Consider the following 21874-nt stretch of genomic DNA (forward strand, 5'->3'; position numbering starts at 1 on the left):
AAAGGTATTATAAAACACTGTTACACAAGGCTTACATGTGCCTGGCAAGTGTGACTAACACTTGTGACAGTGTTCTCCTGAGGTTGTGTGTTTAACTATCAGAGGAGTTCGGTGCCAGCTGCAGATGTTGTGCTGCTGGTAGCGTTGTGCAAACATGCATGTAATGGGGACATGAAACTGCAAGTCCTTCCTGAGCTGGAAGGTTTTGATAACACTGCTTTTCCTGGTGGTTGGCTGGGTGCTGCCCGTGGTGTTTATGCACCGATGTCACAGCCATCAGGATGGGGATCTTCAAAGGCCAACAACAACCTCTGGCTGCTGCAGGGTGAGCAGTGGTGAGAGTCAGCAGGGATCCTGCAGCCCTTGAACCAGGCGTTTGATGCTCTCTAAGCCTTTAATCAGTGACTGGGTTGACTTTATTTTTTTTTAACCCAGTTTGAGCCTATTAAGCGGACTGTAACTTCAAGAAGTACTAGCTTAAGGGCTACCTTGAGGAATGCACCTTGATCCCAGCTTTCCGTGGAGTGGAAATATTAGGGTATGAGTGAGCTGAAGTGTTAGGGAGTGGTTCTCACTCCAAGAATGCTGACGGAAGGGAAGTCTCCGCTATCCTACTTCACAGTGAGCTGCAGGTCACGAGGAGCTGGCAGCGCTGCGCTCCTGATTGGGAAATGGGCAAAAGGGCCTGGAGTTACATAAAAAATCTGAAGTTTTCCAGGTACCACTGGGCAGTGTTAGGTGCTGGTGGGTAGAAGAGGGGGTGCTAGGAGTTGGTACAGTGGGTTCAGCTGAGCACAGACAGTGGGACTTGAAGGAATCTTACAGCATGGAGATTGGGAGGGTGGGATTCCGGGAAGGAAAGCAAGGTTTGTCCTGGGTGATGTTGAAGGAGTGGGGGTAGAAATATTTCTGGCACTTTATGGTCTGTGAGGAATGAGCTTGAATGATCAAGTTTCGTGCTAAACTGAAGAAAGCCTTTGGACCAAATCGTGTGCCAGGTAAGCGTGCCCTGCCACCAGCGATGTCCTGGGTGTCCCTGCTGGGCTGTCCCTGGGCTCTGCCCTCGCGTGTCCCCAGCTCCAAAGGGTGATTCGCACCCCTGGGGTGGGAGCTTCGCTCCGTGCAGCCGCAGGGACGGACTGAGCTGACAGCCCCGAGCGGCTGCAAAGACACCTCGAGGTGCTCTGCTGTCTCTGCCCTCTTGACTCACTCAAACTTTAATTATTAGCAATTAAAAATCCAGCAGCCCTTCCTCAGAGCTTCGGGTGCTCTGTAATGGGGCTCCTTAAATGCAAGTCGCTGATTTGGGGTGGGTGTATCGGTGTGAGTGAAGAGAGCTAATTAATCTGTAAAAAAATCAGGTGCTGCAGCCCAGTTAGGTTTTCCGAGGTCCCCAAGGGGGGGACCCTGCTTAGGTCCTTTTCACAGGTCGGTGAAGCTTTTCCCTGCAAATCTGACGATTAAAAAAATAATAAAAATAGTAAAACATCTGGAAGAAGAACTGATTTGAACAGTCTTTTCCTGTTCTGAACAGACAAAGAACGGCACAAAGCGTGGCCAAACCGCCGCGGCTCCAGCAGAGCAGTGCAGCGCTCTGGTTTATTTTCACCGCAAATAAGTGGGGAAAAAAAAAATAAATAAAAAATAAAAAAATAAACAATAACAACAAACCCCTCGGAGGCCGTACAGCCCCCGACCATCTCGGGGGGGCTGCGGCCGGTGGGGGCGGCCCGGCCCCGGTCCTTCCCCCCCCCCCCCCCCGGTCTCCGCCCCGCTCCCCGCCCCGCTCCCCGCCCCGCCGCCGCCGCCGGGCCCCGGCCATAAAGCGGCAGCTTCGGGCCCCGGCCCCGCTCCTTGTCCCGTTCCTCCCAGCCATGGCCGCGGCCCGGCGTAGGGCGGCGGTGGGGCTGGGGCTGGCTGGGGGAGTCTGCCTGCTGCTGGGGGTCTGCCTGCTGCTGGCCGGGCCAGCCATCGTCAAGGAGCAGGTGGTCAAGGTCAGTGGGACGGGGATGGGGGCAGCACCCCCGAAATTAGTGGGGTCGGGGCTTTTGCAGCGCCCCCATCTCTTTGTGGGGTGCTGGGGATGGGGGGAGTGGGGCCTCCAAGGGGCTTTGGTGTTGCTCGCTCTCGCAGCTCGGTGTGGTGTCGGGATTTTGTAGATGGTTGCAGAGAGTGGGATGGGGCTGAGTGGGGGCTCGACCCCATTAGTAAGGGGTATAAGTGCCGAGCGGTGGTGGTGCTGGTGGTGCTGGGTGCTCCTTTCATACCTACACATGTGCTCTTTCTCTGCCAGTACGCTTTCCCAGCTGGTGGTGGCATGGGTAGCATGCTGGGGTGCTCTGCAAAACCCCTTTATAGGGTGTTCTCCGAGACTGCGAGGTCGGAGTTGGCCCAGTGAAGAGCTGCGTGACCAACAGGAGAGGTCCTGCAGCCCCTTTGGTCCCTGTGGTTGTGGGGCTGTGCCCCGAGGTGCTGCTCTGCTCAGGAACCGCTGCGCAGAGCCCCGGGGAGCAGCGAGGCTGTCCTGGCGGGCAGCACACCAGTTAGTCCCAGTAGCGAGGCAGCGGGCTGTGCTGGGCAGCCCAGCTCCCCCATGCTGCTCTCCAGCCCCCTGCCCTCGGAAGGGAGAGGAGAAGACAATGGAAAGGGCTGGAGGGCTGAGATAAAGACAGGGAGATCACTCACCAATTACCATCGCAGGTAAAACAGGTGTAGCATAGGGAAATTAATATAATTTATTGCCAATAACAGGCAAGAACAATGAGAAACTAGAAGTAAATTAAAGCCACCTTCTTCCCCATCCACCCTCCTCTCCCCAAGCAGCCCAGGGAGCAGGGAACGGGGCTGCTCCCTCCCCGTGCTCTCCCCAGCATCGCTCCCAGCTCGGCTCTGCCCAGCGTTGGGTCCCTTTGGAGCCCGTGCCTGAGCCGGGGCAGCTGCTGGGCTCTGCTCAGAGGCAGCCCTGCAGCTACAGGATCCTCGCTGCCCATCCCAGCGCCTGGGCTCGTCCCCAGCCAACTTTTTTTCCCCCTTGCCCAGGTGCCTGGCCGTTTCTCCAGGCTCGCACCTACCCAAGCCAGCCCCTAGCCGTGTGCCCCTGGCAGAGGAGGCGAACAGCGAGTGGCTGGAGCTACCCGTGCCAAAAAGTCTTTGCTGGCTTCTATTTAAATGTATCCTCCGAAAGCGCTGCTGGCTGGGCAAAGCCAACCAGGGCTTTGGCTCAAGCAGTACGGGTCAGTCTTTGTCCGATTTCATGGCCATACAGAGCTGGTGCCTGCAAACAGAAGGCTGAAGGCACCTCTAGGACAGGGGTGATGTGCTCAGTGCAGAAAACTTCCTTTCCTTTAGATAATCTTGATTCTTTCTACCCAATTATCTGGTCTCTGGTACCTTGCAATGAGAACAGAAGAAGGGGAAAAGACCAACCTTTATTTCTCCTCAGGTCTCCCTTCGTCTCAGCTACTTGAGCTCTGCATCTTCAGCATGACCCAAAGTGTCCCAAATTCATACACGGCTTAAAGTAAAATGGCAAAACTGAGCGCTGATGTCTAGGGTGGTGAGAAGTATCCAGGGGCTTGCCAAAACTCCTGGGTTGGTGTTCGGGGTGGGTGAGAGGAAGAGCGGGGCCCCGAGGGCAGGCAGGTGGAGGCTGCTTCACCAGCCCTGCCTCGCTGAGCCCTGCACGAGAGGTGGGGATCATTTAAAAGTGGTGGAAAAAAGTGGAGAAACCACCTAGTGCAACGAGGCTGTAGCTTTGAAGACACATTTTTGGTTACGGAGTGTAGAGGAACTGTTGGGGGTGCCTACAGAGCTGGCCCTGCAAAACCTTGGGAGCACCTGGAGTACTGTGGACCTGCCTAAGATACAAATCCAGGCAAGAGCCCTCGTTGTCTTTGGCAGATGTTGGCAGGTTCCTTCTCCACGTGGGATCTGCAGTGTTTTCCCACCTGGAAGCCAGGACCAGACTTGCAGCGCTGTCTTTGGATGAGATGAGTGGTAATCCTTCTCTTTCAGTTCCTCAGGAACACAGAGCGGCATGGTCAGGAGATGTCAGATTTCTCAGCGACACTTTGTAACCCATCTAAGTGGAAAAAATAATCTATTTTTATTGCAGACACGTGACCGTTTTCGTGTTGACTTACAAGCAGCTTGACTCCACGGCCACCCTGTTGGGTCAATCTGGCTTAGCGGCACCCGTGAAGGAGCTGGAGCTGCTGGTTTGGATGGGACAGGGCTGAGAAAGGCAGCAGGGAGCTGGGATGCTGCTCCCTCTGCCTGTGTGCAGGTTATATAAATGCATGCTTATGCAACGAGGAGCCTGGGGAGCACCAAACAGCACAAACAAGGAAAAGAAAGCAGATGTTGTTCAGGCTCTGCTGGGTGGGTAGGGGTTATAAAACAGCCTAAATAAAATCTGGGCTGCTCTTGTCCTAAAATTCTCCCTTTGTTATGAAGTCCGTGAGGCTGGCAGGGCTGAGGTTGACGCGGAGGTGGGAAGGGTTTGCTGGGGGATGGATGCAAAGTCCTGCAGCTTGTGGGTGGCACAGCCTGGCCACGGGGCACCGAAGGGAAGACCTGGGGAAGTTCCTGGCAGCTTACTTCTCATCCTTGCTATAGCATCAAACATTCAGGGCCCTACCGAGCTGCTGTGGGGCTGAGCTGCAGCTGGATAACGCTCACACGATGTCGCCAATTAGTGGATCAGATCTGCTTCCATAAGCCAGCTGGGTTCCTGAACTGTAGCAAGGGCTTGTACTTGCAGGGATAGCAAAGCTAACGGTGGAATGGACCCAAAAATAGGTAATTAAGAGGGATCAAGCTGTGGGTGTGCCAGTCCTTAAAGCAGCCCCCAGAAGGCAGGGAGGGAGCAGAGACACAAGTGGCCAGGTGCCAGCACCTGGAGGTGCTGGGGAGGAGGTGGGGGTTTGAGTTTCTGCAGGCATTTCCCAGAAAATGGGATGGTGATATGGAAAACACAATCTTGGATTGCCTTTGACCTGCTTTATGACAAATATGAGTCACCACAGGATGGCAAGTGAGGAGAAGCAAAGGCAACTTGAGCACGGTTTGGCTGCCATTGCCGTTCTCTTTCTCTGTTTTTGGGCATTTAGTGGGTGCCTTCCCTGCTGGTACCCAAAGAGTTGTGTTGTCCAAGGACTGGTCATCTCTCCCAGCCCTTGCCTGGTTCTGTCTGTGTGGAGCTGCCAAACCTGGAGAGTGAATGGAAGCCTTAGGAGCAGGGTTTTTGTTCATGTCAGGCAAGTCAAACCTGCAGAGCTGTGAAGAATTCAGCGCCGGCTTGTCTAGCACGGTGAAAGCCTCTAGCACATCGAAACGGCTTTGAAACCCTGTGGGTAGGCGTCTGGCAATCTGAGCCTGAATATATAAGCCTACAGACATCCTGTGGCATGAATATGGTGCTTTTGCATACATAAGTTCCCATTTTAGAACTGGCTCTGTCTGCAAAACGTGCTGTGTCCTCTAGAGATCCCCTGCCGAAACTGCCTCCTTCAGCTGGGCCTGATGCTGGAGGCAAGGGTGGCTGTGCTCAGCTGGGGCCACCAAGCCTCTGTCTGTTTTTCCTGCAGAACGTGAGGATCAACCCCAGCAGCATCTCCTTCGGCATGTGGAAAGACATTCCGGTTCCCTTTTACCTGTCGGTGCACCTCTTCGAAGTGCTGAACCCCACTGAGGTCCTCGACGGAGCGAAGCCGATCCTGAGGCAGCGTGGGCCGTACGTTTACAGGTCAGGTACTGCTTGTGGTCCGTCAGCATTGCTGGTCTGCGGCCTGCCAGGCTTCTGGCTGCTTCCTTCAGGAGGGGAGCACTGCGCTATCATATCTGACATGAGCCTGGTGGCACGGGATTTTAAAGCAACCCAAATGTGAAACAATTGCTCTGATTGTGCTAAAACCACATATAGGACTTCTCGCCAACAGGGTGGTGAGGTTTGTTGGTGCTTCAGTGTGAGTTGTGGAGCTTGGTCCTGTGCTGGGACCCGGGGTTGGGCAACCAGACCTGGGCTGACAGGGTCCCAACAGAGGTGTGAGGTTTGTTGGTATGGTGGTGGGCAAATCCCATCTTCAGAGCAGGCTTCATTTTTATTCATTTTTACCATTTATGAGTAAAAATATGAAACTTCAGACTTCATGGATTGATCTAAGACTTCCCATCTAACATGATGAGATGCTGAATCTGCCTAAAATGAATGATCTGGTCACGAGAAACAGTGGGGAGCACTAAGACTTGGTTGGGTCCACCTAGAGCAGGACTTGATCCATTTGCCATGTCTAAAGATAGTTGGAGCCCCAGATGTCTCTGTGGACGTGGTATCTGAAGTAATGGGAGATGTTGAAATGAGCACGTGAGCTGACTCATAAATGACAATATTCAAGGTGCCGTTGCCTGCACATGTAGGCAAAGTCAGGTCAGCAGCATAAGCAAGCTCATGCGGGCAGATTACTGGTCTAATCCAAAGCTGTTTGAGTAGTGTTGGGGGAAAGCCTGGCAGTATGTATATGCCCTCGTTTCCCCTCGGCTTGCCGGGTCAAACTGTAAGACCATGTGGATTCTGTATGTCGTGATCACGTCAGTCGCTTGGCTTGGGGGAAAGGCTGCACTTACACTGAATAAGAATAAACAAAAGGGGCAAAGCTTATTAATGTCCTGCTGAGCAAGATTAGTGCCCTTCCCTATCATGGACCATAAAACAGAGGCTCCACAATAAAGGACTTTGTTTCTGCGGGTGGGTTGAGCAGCAGCTCCCCAGGGAGCTGTAACCGGCTTGTGATGCTGGGGACAGCCTCGTGCCACGGCGGAGCTGCGAGGCTGGGCTGTCCCCACAGCGTGCAGCAAAGGGTGTGCTGCACATGGGGTGCCCAGACCCAGGAACCACTTGGGAGCTCCCTGTCAGGTCTGTGTGGGCTTGACAGTGGGGCTTGTGCCATCTTGTTTGGTCCCCTCCTGCCGCGCAGGTTGCATCGGCGTGTGGGGAGGTGCGGATCTGCTTATCTGGGCATCTCGCTGGTAGGGCTGGGCTTTTCAACAGCTGTAGGAGAAGTGACAGAGGGGACTTACTCCTCCATCAGGAACAAATGCTTTTATCTCGTGCTTCTCAGCAGCTGGGTTTTGAGCTGGCAGGAAACACGTGGTGGCTGCAGGCTGCTGCTGAATCCCATCCGTCGGGGACGCCTCATCAAAGCGCGCTGCTCACAGGCTGCAGTGCTGCCAGACACCCGGACCATGGCCTGGGTGTGCAACTGGCACCTGGCACACTGCCTCTACCACTGCCCTGAGGCTTCTTCAAGCTTGGGTTTGGTCTCCTTCCTCCGCTCAGGAACAAGGCTGGGCCTGTGCAGCCCATCCTTGCTCCACGGGCAATGCAGCGGCACTGCGCGGGGGAAGGTTCCCATGGTCCCTCCTGTCTCGTTGCAGAGAGTTCAGGTACAAAACAAACATCACATTCCATGACAATGACACCGTCTCCTACCTGGAATATCGGAAGCTCTTCTTCAGGCCGGACTTGTCCAATGGCACCGAGGACGAGTACATTGTCATGCCAAACATCCTGATGTTGGTAAGGATTTGCTCCCCGGAGAAATACTGGCTTCCAAGCTCACTGGGAGGGTGGTGATGCTCAAGGCTAACCTGAAGCTTACTTTCTTGTAGGGATTGAGTCTGGTGAAGCCGTGGGGTGGTTAAGTTTACAGAATGCAGTTTTCTGGGTGTTGGTGGTTGTGTTGGGTTGTTATGCTTCCAAAATCAGAATGTGTAGAGGGGCTGGCAAAGCAGCTGGGCTCATGACTACAACTTAGCAGAGCATCATCTGGGGAAATGAAACCTCAGTGGCTGTTGCCACGAACTGTTTCCTGTCCAAATGTGGGATAAATGGTGAGCCTCAGTCTGTCCAAAGGATTTCTGCAAAACTGAAGAACGCTGCAGCAGAGGGAGGTTGCTGAGCACTGAAGATGTGTTGCTTTCTCTTTGGTAATACACAGCTTTTGTCTCAGAGACTGATTTCTTTCCCAGGGAGCATCTGTCATGATGGAAAACCTGCCAAACTTTGTGAAGCTTTTGCTGAGTGGGGCCCTGGCTGGCCTGAAACAGGAGGCCTTTATGAACCGGACGGTGGGGGACATCCTGTGGGGCTACGACGACCCTCTTTTAGACACAATAAATATGATTGTTCCTGGCCTGATCCCGTTCAAGGGGAAATTTGGCATGTTAGTAGGGGTAAGTAAAACCTTGCTTGGGAAGGCTAAAATCACAGGAATACTGTTCTTGCTATTGAGAGTCCAGGCTGTCCCCTTCACAAACTGCTTAGAGCAGCAATGTGTGATTGATGGTTGCTGTGTAAGGCTGCCTTAATTTTCCCCTCAGGCAGAAACGTGCGTGTTGGAAGCTGTCTCTAGCAACCAAAATAAAACTTCAATAGCTTATAGTGCATGAAACACACCTAAAGCTAATGAGGCATGCAAAGGTGTTAACGTATTGCAGTATTGCCACATATAATGGATTAGAAGCTAGTTTCTTCTCTCTACAGTTTAACAACTCCAATACCGGATTGTTCACTGTGTACACGGGCATGAAGAACATCAGTAGAGTTCACATGGTGGATTCGTGGAATGGGTTGAAGAAGGTAAGTGTCAGACAGCAAACCTCTAACAGGGGGACAGTGCCTGATCTCAAGCCAGATAAACAGAAAGCCGTTGCTGTTGTGTTGCTGGGTCATAGATTTGAAAGCAAATTTCTGTGGGACCTCGACTGCCACAACTTTGATTTAATGTCAAAGCAACTGCAGAATTGCCCGAAGGCAGCCAGATAGATGGCAAGAAGCTTGTCATCAGGTGTTAAGTTCTTCCATCTTGAAGGACTTTCAGTACTGCTACCTCAAGTTCCTACGGAAGGAATGGCAGAGGTGAAAGCCAGCTCTCCACCAAGCTTCCAGTACTGAGTTCCTCCCTCTGCATCCACCCCACAGGTGAACTACTGGCGGAGCACCGGGTGCAACATGATCAACGGGACCGCGGGGGAGATGTGGCCACCATTCATGTCCCCGACGTCGCTGGAGTTTTACAGCCCTGATGCCTGCAGGTGAGGCCACAGCAAGGCACGCTGTCGCCGTGCAGGTGGCAGGACATGCAGTGTGCATGCAGAGTACCTGTGCAGCGAGGCGGAGTGCTGAGGACTAGTTTCTGTAGGTAAAGGTTCAGCTGCAGATCGGTGTTGTAGTGTCTGAGCTTTGCAAGCAGTATAGTTGTCTAGCTTCATCTTGATAATATTTCTAAATACCTTTTAGATCACCGGGGAAGCTTATATGCTGGACGAGCAGAATATAACCTGGCTAGATAAGATGTGGGAAGAGGGAGGGAGAAATAAGGGATGTCATAAGGAAATGCTGCATTAGCCATTTGACCACAGAGCTATTGCAGCAGGCTAAATGCTTGCTGAAGCAGTGCTGGGGGCTGTGCCGCTGCTTCCAGGCTGCTTCATTTTTTTTGTGAATGCAATACTTTGTGGTCAGCTGTGCACATCTGTATGACACCCTGAGTTAGCTGATCGTACAGAGATTAAATATCCCCAGAGTCTGCCTTGTTCCTGTGGAAACTCCATGAGGCTGGAAGGAGGGGAAGTGAGGCAGCCAGCCTGGCACAAAGCCCTGTCCTCAGCTTGGGGAAGATAATGTTAATTTAGGCTTTGCAGTTGCTGCAAAACAAGCAAAGTGCTCGTGCTGAATAGTGAACAATGACCTTTTCAGCGAACAAGCAAAGTCAGCTGAGCCAAGCATTAGTGCAGGAATTCCTCTACACAAGAGGCATCAGCAAATACCAAAATGACCCAGAGCCAAGGACTTGCTGCAGGGAAGTTTACTAGTAATCAAAGTTTAAATACATATACATGTTGTTGAAGAACTACAGAAGTCTTTTAGGGAACGAAGTATGTTTCCTGGCAAGACATAAAATGAAGTGGCAAGCTTAGTTTCTTGTGAGCCCAGGAGACTGCTGCAGGACAGCACTGTGGGTGTGGGTCCTGCGGAGGAAGTGGATCTGTCTCTTCACAAGGCAGAGCAGTCTGTTCACCCCAGATTTGGCACAGCCAAAACTGCCTTGAATTCCTCTCTTCAGTCCTGGTGTCAGAAGGCAGCTATGGCAGTAAGCTGTCCCCTTGGCCTGCCTGGGATGTCTGCATCCACAAGAGTCTTGCTTGAGCATGAGGGAAGCAAACTTCCCTTCTGGAAACTTGCTTCTATCCTGGACTTCTGGTATAGATGATGCAGTGTCAAATCTCTGGTCTGTTGTACCCCAAATAAAATCTTGCTGTGTAATGTAGTTCAAAAGGTAAAATTTTCCAGTATGGAAAACGGATGACCTATATGCTGCAGCTGTGCTGCAAAACAGATTTGGTCAGTGTCCGTCCCCTGCCACAGAGCACTTCTATCTCAGAGCCAGTGCTTGCACAAAGAAGGTATTATCTCTGGCAGAGCAGCCGTGAGGATTAGTACATGCCCTTAAACAAATCATATCTGGATTCTGAAAACAGATTTATAAGCTCGTGTGTTTCTCTTCATAACTAGTCTCGACCAGCCCTTTATTTGTGCTTAAAACATGGAAAGCAAATGGCTTAGATACACATTCCTGATCCAAAGCTCTGTTCTGGATGTTTATCTTGATCTCAAAGTCTAAGTTACATTGCAACTGCATCTTATCCAGCGAAGATAAGAGCCCAGTTCTGGGCTGGGAACCTGTTGGCTAACCCTGATCCTTCTCCACTGAAACTCTTCCAGATCCATGACACTGGTGTATGAGCAGTCAGGGGAGTTTAAGGGTGTGCCCACCTATCGCTTCGTGGCCCCGAAAACACTTTTTGCCAATGGCACGGACTATCCCCCCAACGAAGGCTTCTGCCCCTGCAGGCAGTCCGGCATCCAGAACGTCAGCACCTGTAGGCTGAGTGAGTGCTCTCCTGTGGTTCCTCCTTGCTGTGATAATATTAAATCCTAGAGATATGTGAGGCAAGCTTACTTGTCTAAAAACTAACTCTACTACCTTCTGGTGTGCTGAAAGGGTACCTCTGGGGTCTGTGTGCCCTTCTCTGAGAGAAGGAGAGGGGGGAAACCCAAACTTCTGGAAACCCAAACAAGCGGCCTTGTTTGTGGGAAGGGCTGAGAGCTGGACGGGCCCATCACCTCCCCCAGGCTGGGAGCAGGCAGGCCACGTAACTGCCAAACTAAATTTTAACTTTGGACAGCGAGTATAGGTCACGCAGGAGTGAGAATTCAGGCTTCAGTGCCCTAACACATGTCTGTGGACGGTGCATTGCTGCTGTGTGGAGTGGTGTACGGGGGAGAAGGAGGCTTAGACACGGGCTCTTAACCTTCCCAGTGGAATAAGCTGCCAGGAGGGAAAGAAGAACGAGGATATAAAAGCCTGCTCAAATATTTCAAGGGCTTAAAAATGTCAGCACAAAATTCTCAGGCAGGGTTGGATGGGCTTAAGGTGTCCTTGTTCTCTCCCAGATGCACCGATGTTCATCTCCCATCCTCACTTCTACAATGCCGACCCAAGCCTGGTGAACGCTGTTGAAGGCCTGAACCCCAGCAAGGAGCACCACGCGCTCTTCCTCGACGTGCACCCGGTGGGGGGCCCAGCTGTGGTCTCGTACCCTCAGAGGGGTCTCTCCTTGCACTGGGGCCGGGTCTGGGCCGAGCAGTGGGGTGGGGGAGCCCCAGTGGTGGCCTTGCTCTGCTCTCGTGGCACTGACTTGAGCAGGTTCCAGAGTGCAAAGTGGAGAGGACATGTGCAGATAAAAACGTTAAAGCCATAAACTAATTGAATAACTGGCCAGCCTTCTAGAGAATTGCAGGACTAATTATAAGCATAATTGTTTTGATAAGCGCAGTCAGCTTCTTTCCACTGACTCAGGAAGGCCCACAACACCAGGAGGTGTATTGAGCAGCAGCAGCCAGTTACACCCCAAATCTATAAACATGCCGTGCTGTGAGAGCTCTCTGGCAAAGTCTGAAGACCATTTTGCAGCTGAAGCTGTTGCCACCATTTCGGGGCTGTGTTTTTCTACAATCTCAACTTGCCTATCTGGCTGGCTGCTTCTGTACTGCGCTGCCTCTTGCATATCTAAATGTAAGGGTGAAGTCACCACGCCAGTGGTGATGTTTTGAGGTGTCTTGAGTCATCTTTGTCCCAGCTGCTGATGGGGAGGAGACTTTGGGCTCTTCCACCCACGGCCCACTCTGCATGTGGCCATGGGTGGGACGTTTCCAAACATTCAGTAATAGCTCAAGCAAGAAACCAATCTCCCTCTTGAGGCAAGGCAAGGTAAGCTTCTTACCTAGGCATTGGGTTCTCTGCTTTTCTTATCACAGTTATGGAAATCTAATTAAGTTTATTACAGTATCAAACATGTTCTGATAACAGTACAATTAAAGTCTTATCTAGCTGCAGTCTGCTTTGAACAAGCAGGGAAAATCCAATGAAAACTCTCTGCCCTTAACGTGTTGCAAAACTGCAACATCATGAGAAACCAGTGCCAAAAGACCCAACTTTGAAGTGTGGTGTTTTTGTGGTCTTTGTGTTATTGGACAGTGATAGCTGTTGATATGTAGTCCTAGTTATGAGAAACATTCAGTGTCCTTTGTGTACATGAATCTTTGCATTGGTGTATTCTCATTCTCAAACCTAGTGCAGGTAGGATGAGTAACGGAAGAGGCTCATCAGACTTAGAAAAAATGAAGTTTCTGTTAAAACACTCTGCCTAGGGTATCACTTGCAGGTTGCATATGCTACTTGGTAACTTGAACTTGCTTAGTTTTGGTCCTACAAGCCTTGTGTCACATAAAGCACCTCCCTGCGTTCGTGCTGTCTGCTTGTTGAACGTGTGCTGCCTTCTGCAGCAGTCCTTTCTGTTTAGCTTAGCTTTTTGCCTTTGGACCACCCTGAGGGAACTGATTCCTTCTGGATGCTGCTGCATGCAGCTCACTGACTGGCTAGTGAGTCTTCAAATGCAGGGAACAGACCCTAAAATGCCATGGAGACATGGCTGCCCCCGCCATGGGCAGTCATCCCCAGATCTTGGGGAGCAGTACCTGGTTTACCAGTGCTGGTGTAGTGGTGGAAACCCCAGCCTGGGTGGTCTAATTCATTGCTTTGGAAGGCGGCACCCAGAGCAGCTGTGATGGAAAGCAAAGGGCTGCTTTTCTGCAAAGCTCTCGTGATAAATGTGGGCTGTACTGACAAACTGTTTTTCCTCTCCTGTGCAGATGACGGGCATCCCCATGAATTGCTCCATCAGGCTCCAGCTGAATCAGTACTTGAAGCAGGTGTCTGGTATAATGTAAGTGATCATCTTTTACAAATAGCCATCTCTCCCTCAAGCAGGGAATGCTGCTGGCTCTGGGGTCACTGCAGAGCTTACTCTCCTCAAAGACAAGGCAGATTTGACATTACCAGTTGTCACCATTGCAGAGGCCAGCTGGCTGATGTGGTGAAATGTCAGCTGCTCCAATGACCTCGAACTGCCATCCTCTAGCAGTGCTGTGTGTGCCTGCCTGTTTGCTCAGCCCCAGCAGTGTTTTGTGCACCCGACTGGGCAGCTGATGAAATATCGATGCTCTGAATGCACTGCTCCTGGTGAGGCACAGCGGCAGTTTGCCTGCATTGTGCTGCTGATCAGGAGTTACCCCCGAAACAGGGAGACCAAACATGCTCAGTTCATGGATCTAACAGTTGAATACTTCTTTTCCAAAAAGAGGCTTTCAGCTCCGTTGTGGAGATTGTCTGCTGCTATATGCAACAGAGGCAACCTTGATGCTGTGAGCTTGGCTGTATCACCCTGTAGTACCATGCAGGTGGCTGAGATATCTTGAAGCTGTGTAAAGTTCATTCCCATTCACTGAGTTAACGTACTTGGAGCCCAGATCTGGCGTGGCACTTATTGCTGCTGTTGGGCCGTTAAGCTTACAAGGAAATGTCACCTCTGCTCTTGCATGGAAGTCCGTAGATGGACCTGGTCCCTGGAGGGGAGGGAGCTCCCTGCAGCAGCAGGAATTGCTGCATCCTTGCACCAGTAACCTGACCACTGCTGGTCTGCCAGGCCCTTCTCTTTAGGAAGGATTATAGTAGCTGTGGCCTGATCAGCTGAGAATCTCAATGTGTATTTCTTTTTCCCATTCCCACAGTCAAACAGGGAAAATTACGCCAGTGGTGCTGCCGCTGCTGTGGTTCGCAGAGGTGAGCTGCCTTCCTTGACCTGTTTCTGAAGATTGTCCTGTGCAGGAAGGGGGAAACTGCATTGCTGGGGAAACTCCACTTTGATTAAAGCTTTAAGCCAGACAGACTAATTAAGCAGCCAACAGCAGGCTTTGCAATACTTGGCTGCGTGGTTAATCCCTCTGAGCTGAACAAACCCTGCACTATACTGGGTGAACTTCTGGCTCTGCCCTAGATGTGGGGTTAAATAGAGCCCAGAGCAGTGCTGGCAGCATCTGCATGCTAATGTGGGCCAGTGAGTGTGGTCCTACAGCTGAGTGCATGTCCAGCTATTTGGTAGCAGCTTCTGGCCTTAGTAAGCCTTTCCCAAATTTCCTAATCCGTTGTGGGAGAAGAATTGCACAGATGATGTGTCTCAGCTCTGGATGAAAGCGAAATGCCTATAACAACTTTGCTTTCTTGGGCAGAGTGGCTACATTGAAGGCTCAGTCCTAAACCAGTTTTACACCAACCTGGTGCTGATCCCATCCATCCTAGACTACCTGCAGTACATCTTCCTTGGGCTCAGCGTCCCGCTCATCATCTCAGCTGCTGTACTCGTGATGATGAGTCAGGTAAGACATTGCAGATGTCAAATGGGAAATGCTGTTAGTCAAATCAGATTTAATCGGATGATGTAGATTGGGCTGACAATCTAACAATCCTGATGAAACATTGGCTGATGCCGTGAATCTGTTACAACCTAAAGCAGAACCATGTCCTAATGCTGCCAGTACATAACAGCAGGACTTCCTCAGCTATCAAGAAATTGGGCTGCAAGTCAATAATATAAAAGCATTTCTGGCCATCTCAGCACACAGCACTCACTGACTTGGGCTCCCATAGGAGGAAACATTTCTCAGCTCATCCCGCTAATGAAAGAATAAGCCTACCTCTTCAATCTGGTTTCCTAGTAAAGCAGCAAGTCTGTGCTATCACCCAAACACGTATGTCTCTGCAGGGTCCCAACATTTTTCTCATCTAATCAGAGCCTTCTTGAGGGGATGGCTACTTACATTCAATTCGTTCACAAATGCAATGTAGTAGCTGTGTTCTTACAGGAGGGACACAGATACCGTGGCTGCTTCTCAACCCAGACCAGACTCCATCTTTCCCTGAAACTCACTTGTTTCTCTACAAGTGAAACTGCCCAAAATAGCTGTGGAAGTTAGACTCCCCGGTCCTTTGTGGGTCTGGGCTAACCGAGAAGCCAAGACCACTGAAGGCTGCAGTGAGCTGGCAGCTTGGTGGGAGCTGCCCCATGAGGGGAGAGCAGCGTGGGGGCCTGGCTGGCACATGAGCCTGATCCATCTGGGCATAAGGCTGTGGGGACAGAATATAAAACAGCTCAAATGCTTGATGGTGATCTGTGTCTCCAGCTGCAAAACACTCATCTGATAAGAGCTAAAGCTTTTAGAGAGCTTAGTGCTGAAGTAGAGATCTAGCTCTCTACCCTAACCTATATCAAAGCAGGCTTATTTAGCTTGGCATTACAGTCAAATGGCTTGAGCTGGCTCTAAAGCTGCAGATAAGAAGAGGCTACATGCCGGGATGAAAAGGCAATGATTAGAATGAGTGGGCTGAGGTGAGAGCATGTGCGAGAGGCTGCTTTTGCTCAACCTGTAACTGCCCTCACTGAAATGCTAATAGAAGCCCATTTTAAATAGCTCTAGGGTTCTCCAAGTATCACGTAATTGGATTTTTACCAAGCCTACAACTGCTTAATTGACTTAAACACATGATTCCAAATCCCCTTGTTCTTCCATGGGCTCCCCTGTGGTGTGAGAGCGATGCTAGTGGCTAGGGCTCAGCACTAAACCCTTATTGTGCTCTGAAATGCTCAGGCTTTGAGTGTGCCGAACCTTGAGGCTCCAGCAAATACAAGTGGGCTCAGCGTAGTGCCAGCATATCTGAAAAAAGTCAGTACGTGCTGGTCAGCTGTTTCTGAGACCCGCTGCAGCCCTGGGCTGGCATTTCCTCACCCTGCCTTGTGCAAGTTTTACTTCCTGGTATCAAAGAGCTCTAACCATGCCAGCTGGGGTCAGGAAGAAAAGCTGGCTTTAAAGTTCACTCAGAAGCAGCTGCCCAGTCTGTTTGAAATGTCCCAAACCCAGGTATAAGACAAGTGTATTTGGGTGCTCAGCCAAAGCATCATGAAGTGCTGGAACTAAAAATAAACAGCAGGAAGTGTCTGACTACCTGAAAAGTAAATAAAAAGCCTTAATGACTTTATAAATCTCTAAGGAAGCTATGCAACAGCACATTAAAGTCTCTGCCTAATGAATAGATAAGAGCTTGTAAACTGGATGACAGCAATTTGCAGCCAAGGTACGTTCCTCTGATTGAAGTGTTGCTGATCTAGTGATGATTGCTTAATCGTGCACAGTCCTCCCTCTTGGGGCAAGAGCTGATATCAGAGGGGACACTGAAGAGGGGCATTGTCCACACCTTCACGTGTCTGCCAGTGGGAAGGTCCTGCTTAATCCAGTTCCTTCCTAGAGTTTCTTGCATGTCTCTGGCTTCCAGAGGGAGCAGTGTGCTGTAAAACCAGTCCAGATGAAGTACTGTGAGACACTTAAATCTTAGTCTAGTTTACAGTGGAGCCACTTTTAAAATGCATCTGTTGGACCTGTGCTTCCAGAAGTGTGCATATTTGTTGTGCAGGCATAAAACGTGCCCAAATGCAGCATTGTACCTCTCCTCTGCTGACATGACCTACAGCCTGTGTAATGACACACTTAAAAGGCAAACAGACCATTTTAAAACTGGCTTGATGCTGTCCGAAATCTTAAATAGGGCTTAGTTTAACCTAGATTTTGAAATCTTCATTAATAACTAGATCACAGTTAAACACTGATTGAAACTTCTTTCAAAATCTCCTCCTGAAATTGGACCCTCCATGGATTTCATGTCAAAGTACACCATAAACTAGCCTGATTATCTTCTAGGAAAAATGCTCTTTATTTTGGAGTAGCAATAAAAAGAACTCAGACAGTAAAAAGGCCAACCAGGCCTCCTCTGCCAGAAAGCTGCCTCCAGTTAAGGTGTTGCGGGAAGCCAGACTGTAGGTGGGTACCCAGTCAAGGTAACACACTCTTCTGTCATCCTGCTTTGATTAAACTTTGTTCAAAACCAATCAAATGGAAACGTTTATGGTCCACATGTTCCAGAGGTGTCCTCTTGGCAGTCTTTGATATAGCAGTGTTGTCTCCTGGCTTTGTTATTCAGGATGAATATCTCAATACTAGCACTTACCCAGGCTGTAAGAACATGCTTATATTGTTTCTCCCTGTGTATCTGATCTAATATCACCAGAGATTGAGACCAAAAAAAACAAATAGGTTTGGTGTGAGGAAATGTTTTTCTCACCTTTTTGCCCTGCAAGTGTTTGAGATCCAGAGGTAAGTTCTTAAAAGGGCAAAACTCATTGGGGGTAACAGAGGCACCCATCTGGTGGGTTTTGCTTTGCTTTTGCATGCAGGCTGCCTTGATGGAAAGGCTTTCAAGAGGGAGTTTTATGTATCAAATATCTGGGTTTGTATTACAGAAACACAAAGTCACAGAATCATTGAAGTTGGAAGGGATCAATGGAGGTCACCAGCAACACCCCTACCCAAGCAAGGCCATGTAGGCCTGGTTGCTCAGGGCCATGTCCAGATGTCTCAAGTATCTCGGAGATACCCCTCACTATGTGCAGCCTGTCACAGTAAAAAGAAAAAAACAAAACACAGATGTTCAGCTCAAACCTTTTGTGTTTTAGTTTGTGCCCATAATGTCTGGTCCCTGGACAGCACTGAAAAGAGCGTAGCTCTGTTGTTTTCACATACTCCCTTCAGATACTTAAATATACGGGTGAGATCCCCCTGAACCTTGTCTTCTCCCAGCTGAGCAGTCTTAACTTGGCCTTTCCTCACGTGAGGTGCTCTAGTCCCTTAATCATCTTAATGGTCCTGCTTTGGACTGTCTCCAGTAGCTCCACATCTCTCTGGTTCTGGGGAGCCCAGAACTGGACGTGGCACTTCAGGTGTGTCTTGAGTGCTGAACACAGGAGAAGAATCACCTCAGGCTGCTGGCAGTACTTTGCCTGGTGCAGCCCAGGATGCCATTAGCTTTCTTCACACCAAGGGCACATGACTGGCTCGTGTTGAGCTTGGTATCTAGCCACCAGTGCCCCCAGGTCCTTTTCTGCAAAGCTGCTTTCCAGCCAGCCGCCTGCGGCTGTTCCTCCCGACATGCAGGGCTTTGCACTTGTCCTTGTTGGAGCTTGTGAGGCTCCTGTTGGCCCATTTCTCCTACCTGACGAGATCCCTCTGGCGTATCAGCAACTCCTCCCTGCCATGTGTCACCTGCAAATTGCTGAGGTTGCACTCTGCCCCCGTCATCTAGATTATTAATAAAGATCCTAAACAGGGCTGGAGCCAGGATTGACTCCTGAGGTACACCAGCAGTTACTGGCCTCTGGTAACTTTGTGTGCTGATCAGCACCCCTTGGGCCGGCCTGTTCAGCCAATTTTTAACCCACCTCACTGCCCATCCAGTTTCAATGTGAGAATCTCACAGGAGACCATGCCAAATGCCTTACTGAAGTGAAGGGAGGCAATAGCCATGCTCTGCCCTCATTTACCGAGCCAGTAATTCCATCCGATGAGGTTACCAGGTTGGGCAAAGGTGGCTTTTCCATGGCGAAGCCATGCTGACTACTCCTGATGATGTGGTGTGCCTGGAAACAGTTCCCAGTGCTTCCCAGCGTCTGAGGCGAGGCCAACTGGCCTGCGGTTCCCTGGGCCCTCCCTGCCCTACTTGAAGATAGTGACGTTTGCTTCCCTCCAGTCTTTGGGCACTTCTCCAGTCACCATGATTATTCAGAGGTTATTGAGAGTGGCCTTGTAATGCCAGCGGCACTTGTGGGTGTGTTCTGTCGGGGCTTGTAGACTTAAGTTTGCTTAAATATGCTGACGTGATCCTCTTTGACTAAGGGTACGTCTGCCTTGCTCCAGGGTCTCTGGGGTTCCCTGCTTCCTTCAGCAGCAGGCCCACGTCTTCCTATTGTCACCTGTGTGCTTATAGCAGTACTTCTTATTGCTTTTGACATCCTTTGCCGGATTGAATTCCAGTTGGGTTTTGACTTTCCTAACCTCATCCCTGAATGCTGGGACAGTCTCTGTATTTCCTCCAGCTTACCTGTCTCTTCTTTCACCTTCTCTTTGTTTCTTTTTGGTATTTATACTTGGCCAGGAGCAGCTCATTCATCCATATGCTGGCCTGTGACCACGAGAAGACCCTGCCCATCTCCCTCTTGCCTTCTCTGGTGGTGCGCAGCCTGCTGGCATACCCCACTGCCCCTCTACCTGGTGACACGGCCCTTCAGGCTGGGTGTTCAGGGGTGCTACAAGTATTGGGGGACAGGAATGGGAATAACTTTATGCTATTAGAAGAGGAGATAAAAAAAATCCTCAATTTGAGATGCCTTCAGAAAAGGGTTCTTGGCCATGTGGAAGTCCAGGGGGTTTGGGGTGCGAGTGCCCTAGGTGGGGATGTGGGTGATGCGCGTGCTGTAGGGTCTGACTGCGGCACTGCTGTGGGGTTGTGACTGCTGCTCTCTCTCCTCCCAGAGACCCACCGACGAGAAGAGCCTGTGCGACCCCACCACGCCAAGCACGCCACCCCAGGTCTCCGAGACAACACCGCTCCTACAAGACACCAGCACGTCGTGCCAGGACGCCGCCTAAGCCTGAGCTGCCGGCCCCGGCATGCTTCCCGCTGAGGCGTGCGGGGCGAGGACCACTTTGGATCCCCAGGGGTCTCTGGAAGGTGACATTGTCCTGGGCAGCTCCGCAGAGACCCTGCACTGCTCGGCAAAGCCACGGGCCTGCGCCTCTGCACCAGTGCTCCTACGCTGGGCACACAGTGAAGAATGTCCTCGTCCAGCCCCCCGAAACACAGTGTTCGAGAGCCCTTGGCCAAAAGGGGCCCACGCTCACCGCAGTCCCCCTGTCCCTGAGGGCAGGCAGGACTGGAGACTGCTGCTGGCTGATCTGTTGTTTTGCAATTTAAAACTGCCTATTGCCAGGAATAAAAGGCACTTTAATGGGAGCCTTTAGAATAAACAAGGTTTGTATACATAGCGCTGGTGGGATTTAGTGATCTTTTTTAAAGCCACTGTTCATCTCACACAAATGGGGCTTGCTGTCCCGAAGCCACTTATGGTTTTATTGCCACTTGATGTGACCAGGCTACACTATAAATCAATTCCGGGTGCTGTCACAGCAGTCATGTCTCTCCTAAAGGCTTTCCAGGGTACCTGGAGCCTGCCCAGGTTTGCTTTTGCCTTTGCTTGTGTTGGAGAGCACAGTGGTGATTTTTAAAGCCCCTATCCTGTGCCATGACCTTCAGCTCCAGTGATTCCAGTCCAGAGCCTTTTTACTCTGGCCTGCTGGCTCTCTCCATGCTTCAGGTGACAGCAAGATGAGCCTTGCCAAAAAGCTCTTTGGCATATCAAACCCACCACATCGCTCCTGCCTGACCAGTTTTCTATGCTGTGTGCTCAGCCCTGCAGTGTCAGCTCATCCTGGCCATGCACCATCGGTGCTGTGAGGCCATCGCCTCGCTCTGCCCCCGCCACCAGCATGTGGGTGGGGAGCAGGCAGAAGCTGTGCCTCTCCTCGAGTGTTAAGGAAAATACTTCTGCTTTTGAGATGGAGGAAGCTATGTGCAGTAATGAAAGTAACAATGGCCTTAGTGGGATTTGGCAAAACTATTCCAGATTTCTGAAATGAGGTCTTGCAGGATCTGGGGCTGGATGTTAGCTGGGGATGGGTTCACCCTCTGGTGGGAAAGAAGCTCAAAGCCCAGGGCTGCTCTTGGTTAACTACCAAGCAGTAATTGTCTACATCTGCCTTCACTGCTTCTAACCAGGAGCTGGGGTAGCCCTTGGGAAAGCCAAAGAGGACAATGCTGGTGCCTCTGGCAAGGAAAGAAGTCGGTGGGGCAGTCCTTGGTCTCTCTTGTACCAGAGAACATCTTACACATCATGTGGCATGAATGCTACTGTGAATTGGAAACCACTGCAATTGTCTAGACAGCCCTGTGACCTCCTAGGGAGGTAAACAATACTTTTCCTCTTACACCTCCGTCCCTCTTATTGGGCAGAAAGAGAACAGGCGATGAAACCATCACCATCTCCTCAGCTGCTGTGTGCCTTACTGGCTGTGTCCCCAGCTCTGCAGCTGGGCTGAGCCTGATTTACCATGGAAATAGTTGTGGTATAGCCCAGGTGATAGAGGGGGATCCCAGCAACCCTGAATTTGGTCCACAGGCCGAGCTAGATGCCCAAACCACGTCTCACAGGCAGGACGGGACTAGCCAAGCCTCCTTATGGTCAGGACTATTTCTGAGTCTTGAAACCAAAATTATCCACCTGCGACCTGTGGCTCTCAGCCTGCCACCTCAGCAAGCCGCGACTGACACTGAGCAACCAGCACTTGCTGCTGTTGTGCAGGTAAGACCAATAAAATACTGGAAAAAAATAAAAAAATTGCAAGAGTTTTTTGTCAAGATGGATTCTGTGGGGGCACCCCCCGGCCCTTTGCGGCCCGAGCGTGCTGAGGGTGGGC

The 21874-nt window shown here is 50.8% G+C and overlaps 1 protein-coding gene across 1 annotated transcript; it reads left to right on the top strand.

Moving 5' to 3' along the window:
- The first annotated feature begins 1578 nt into the window (after positions 1–1578).
- Positions 1579–20366, top strand: SCARB1 (scavenger receptor class B member 1). Its single transcript, XM_084296968.1, has 12 exons — positions 1579–1994; positions 5589–5746; positions 7435–7576; positions 8029–8232; positions 8543–8638; positions 8981–9093; positions 10784–10950; positions 11516–11634; positions 13274–13347; positions 14192–14243; positions 14690–14836; positions 19874–20366. Exons 1-12 carry the CDS (start codon positions 1875–1877, stop codon positions 19988–19990), a joined length of 1509 nt encoding a protein of 502 aa, XP_084153094.1. The 5' UTR covers positions 1579–1874; the 3' UTR covers positions 19991–20366.
- Positions 20367–21874: the final 1508 nt, after the last annotated feature.

This window comes from Netta rufina (assembly GCF_964035555.1).
Source record: "Netta rufina genome assembly, chromosome: 17".
NCBI lineage: Eukaryota > Metazoa > Chordata > Aves > Anseriformes > Anatidae > Netta > Netta rufina.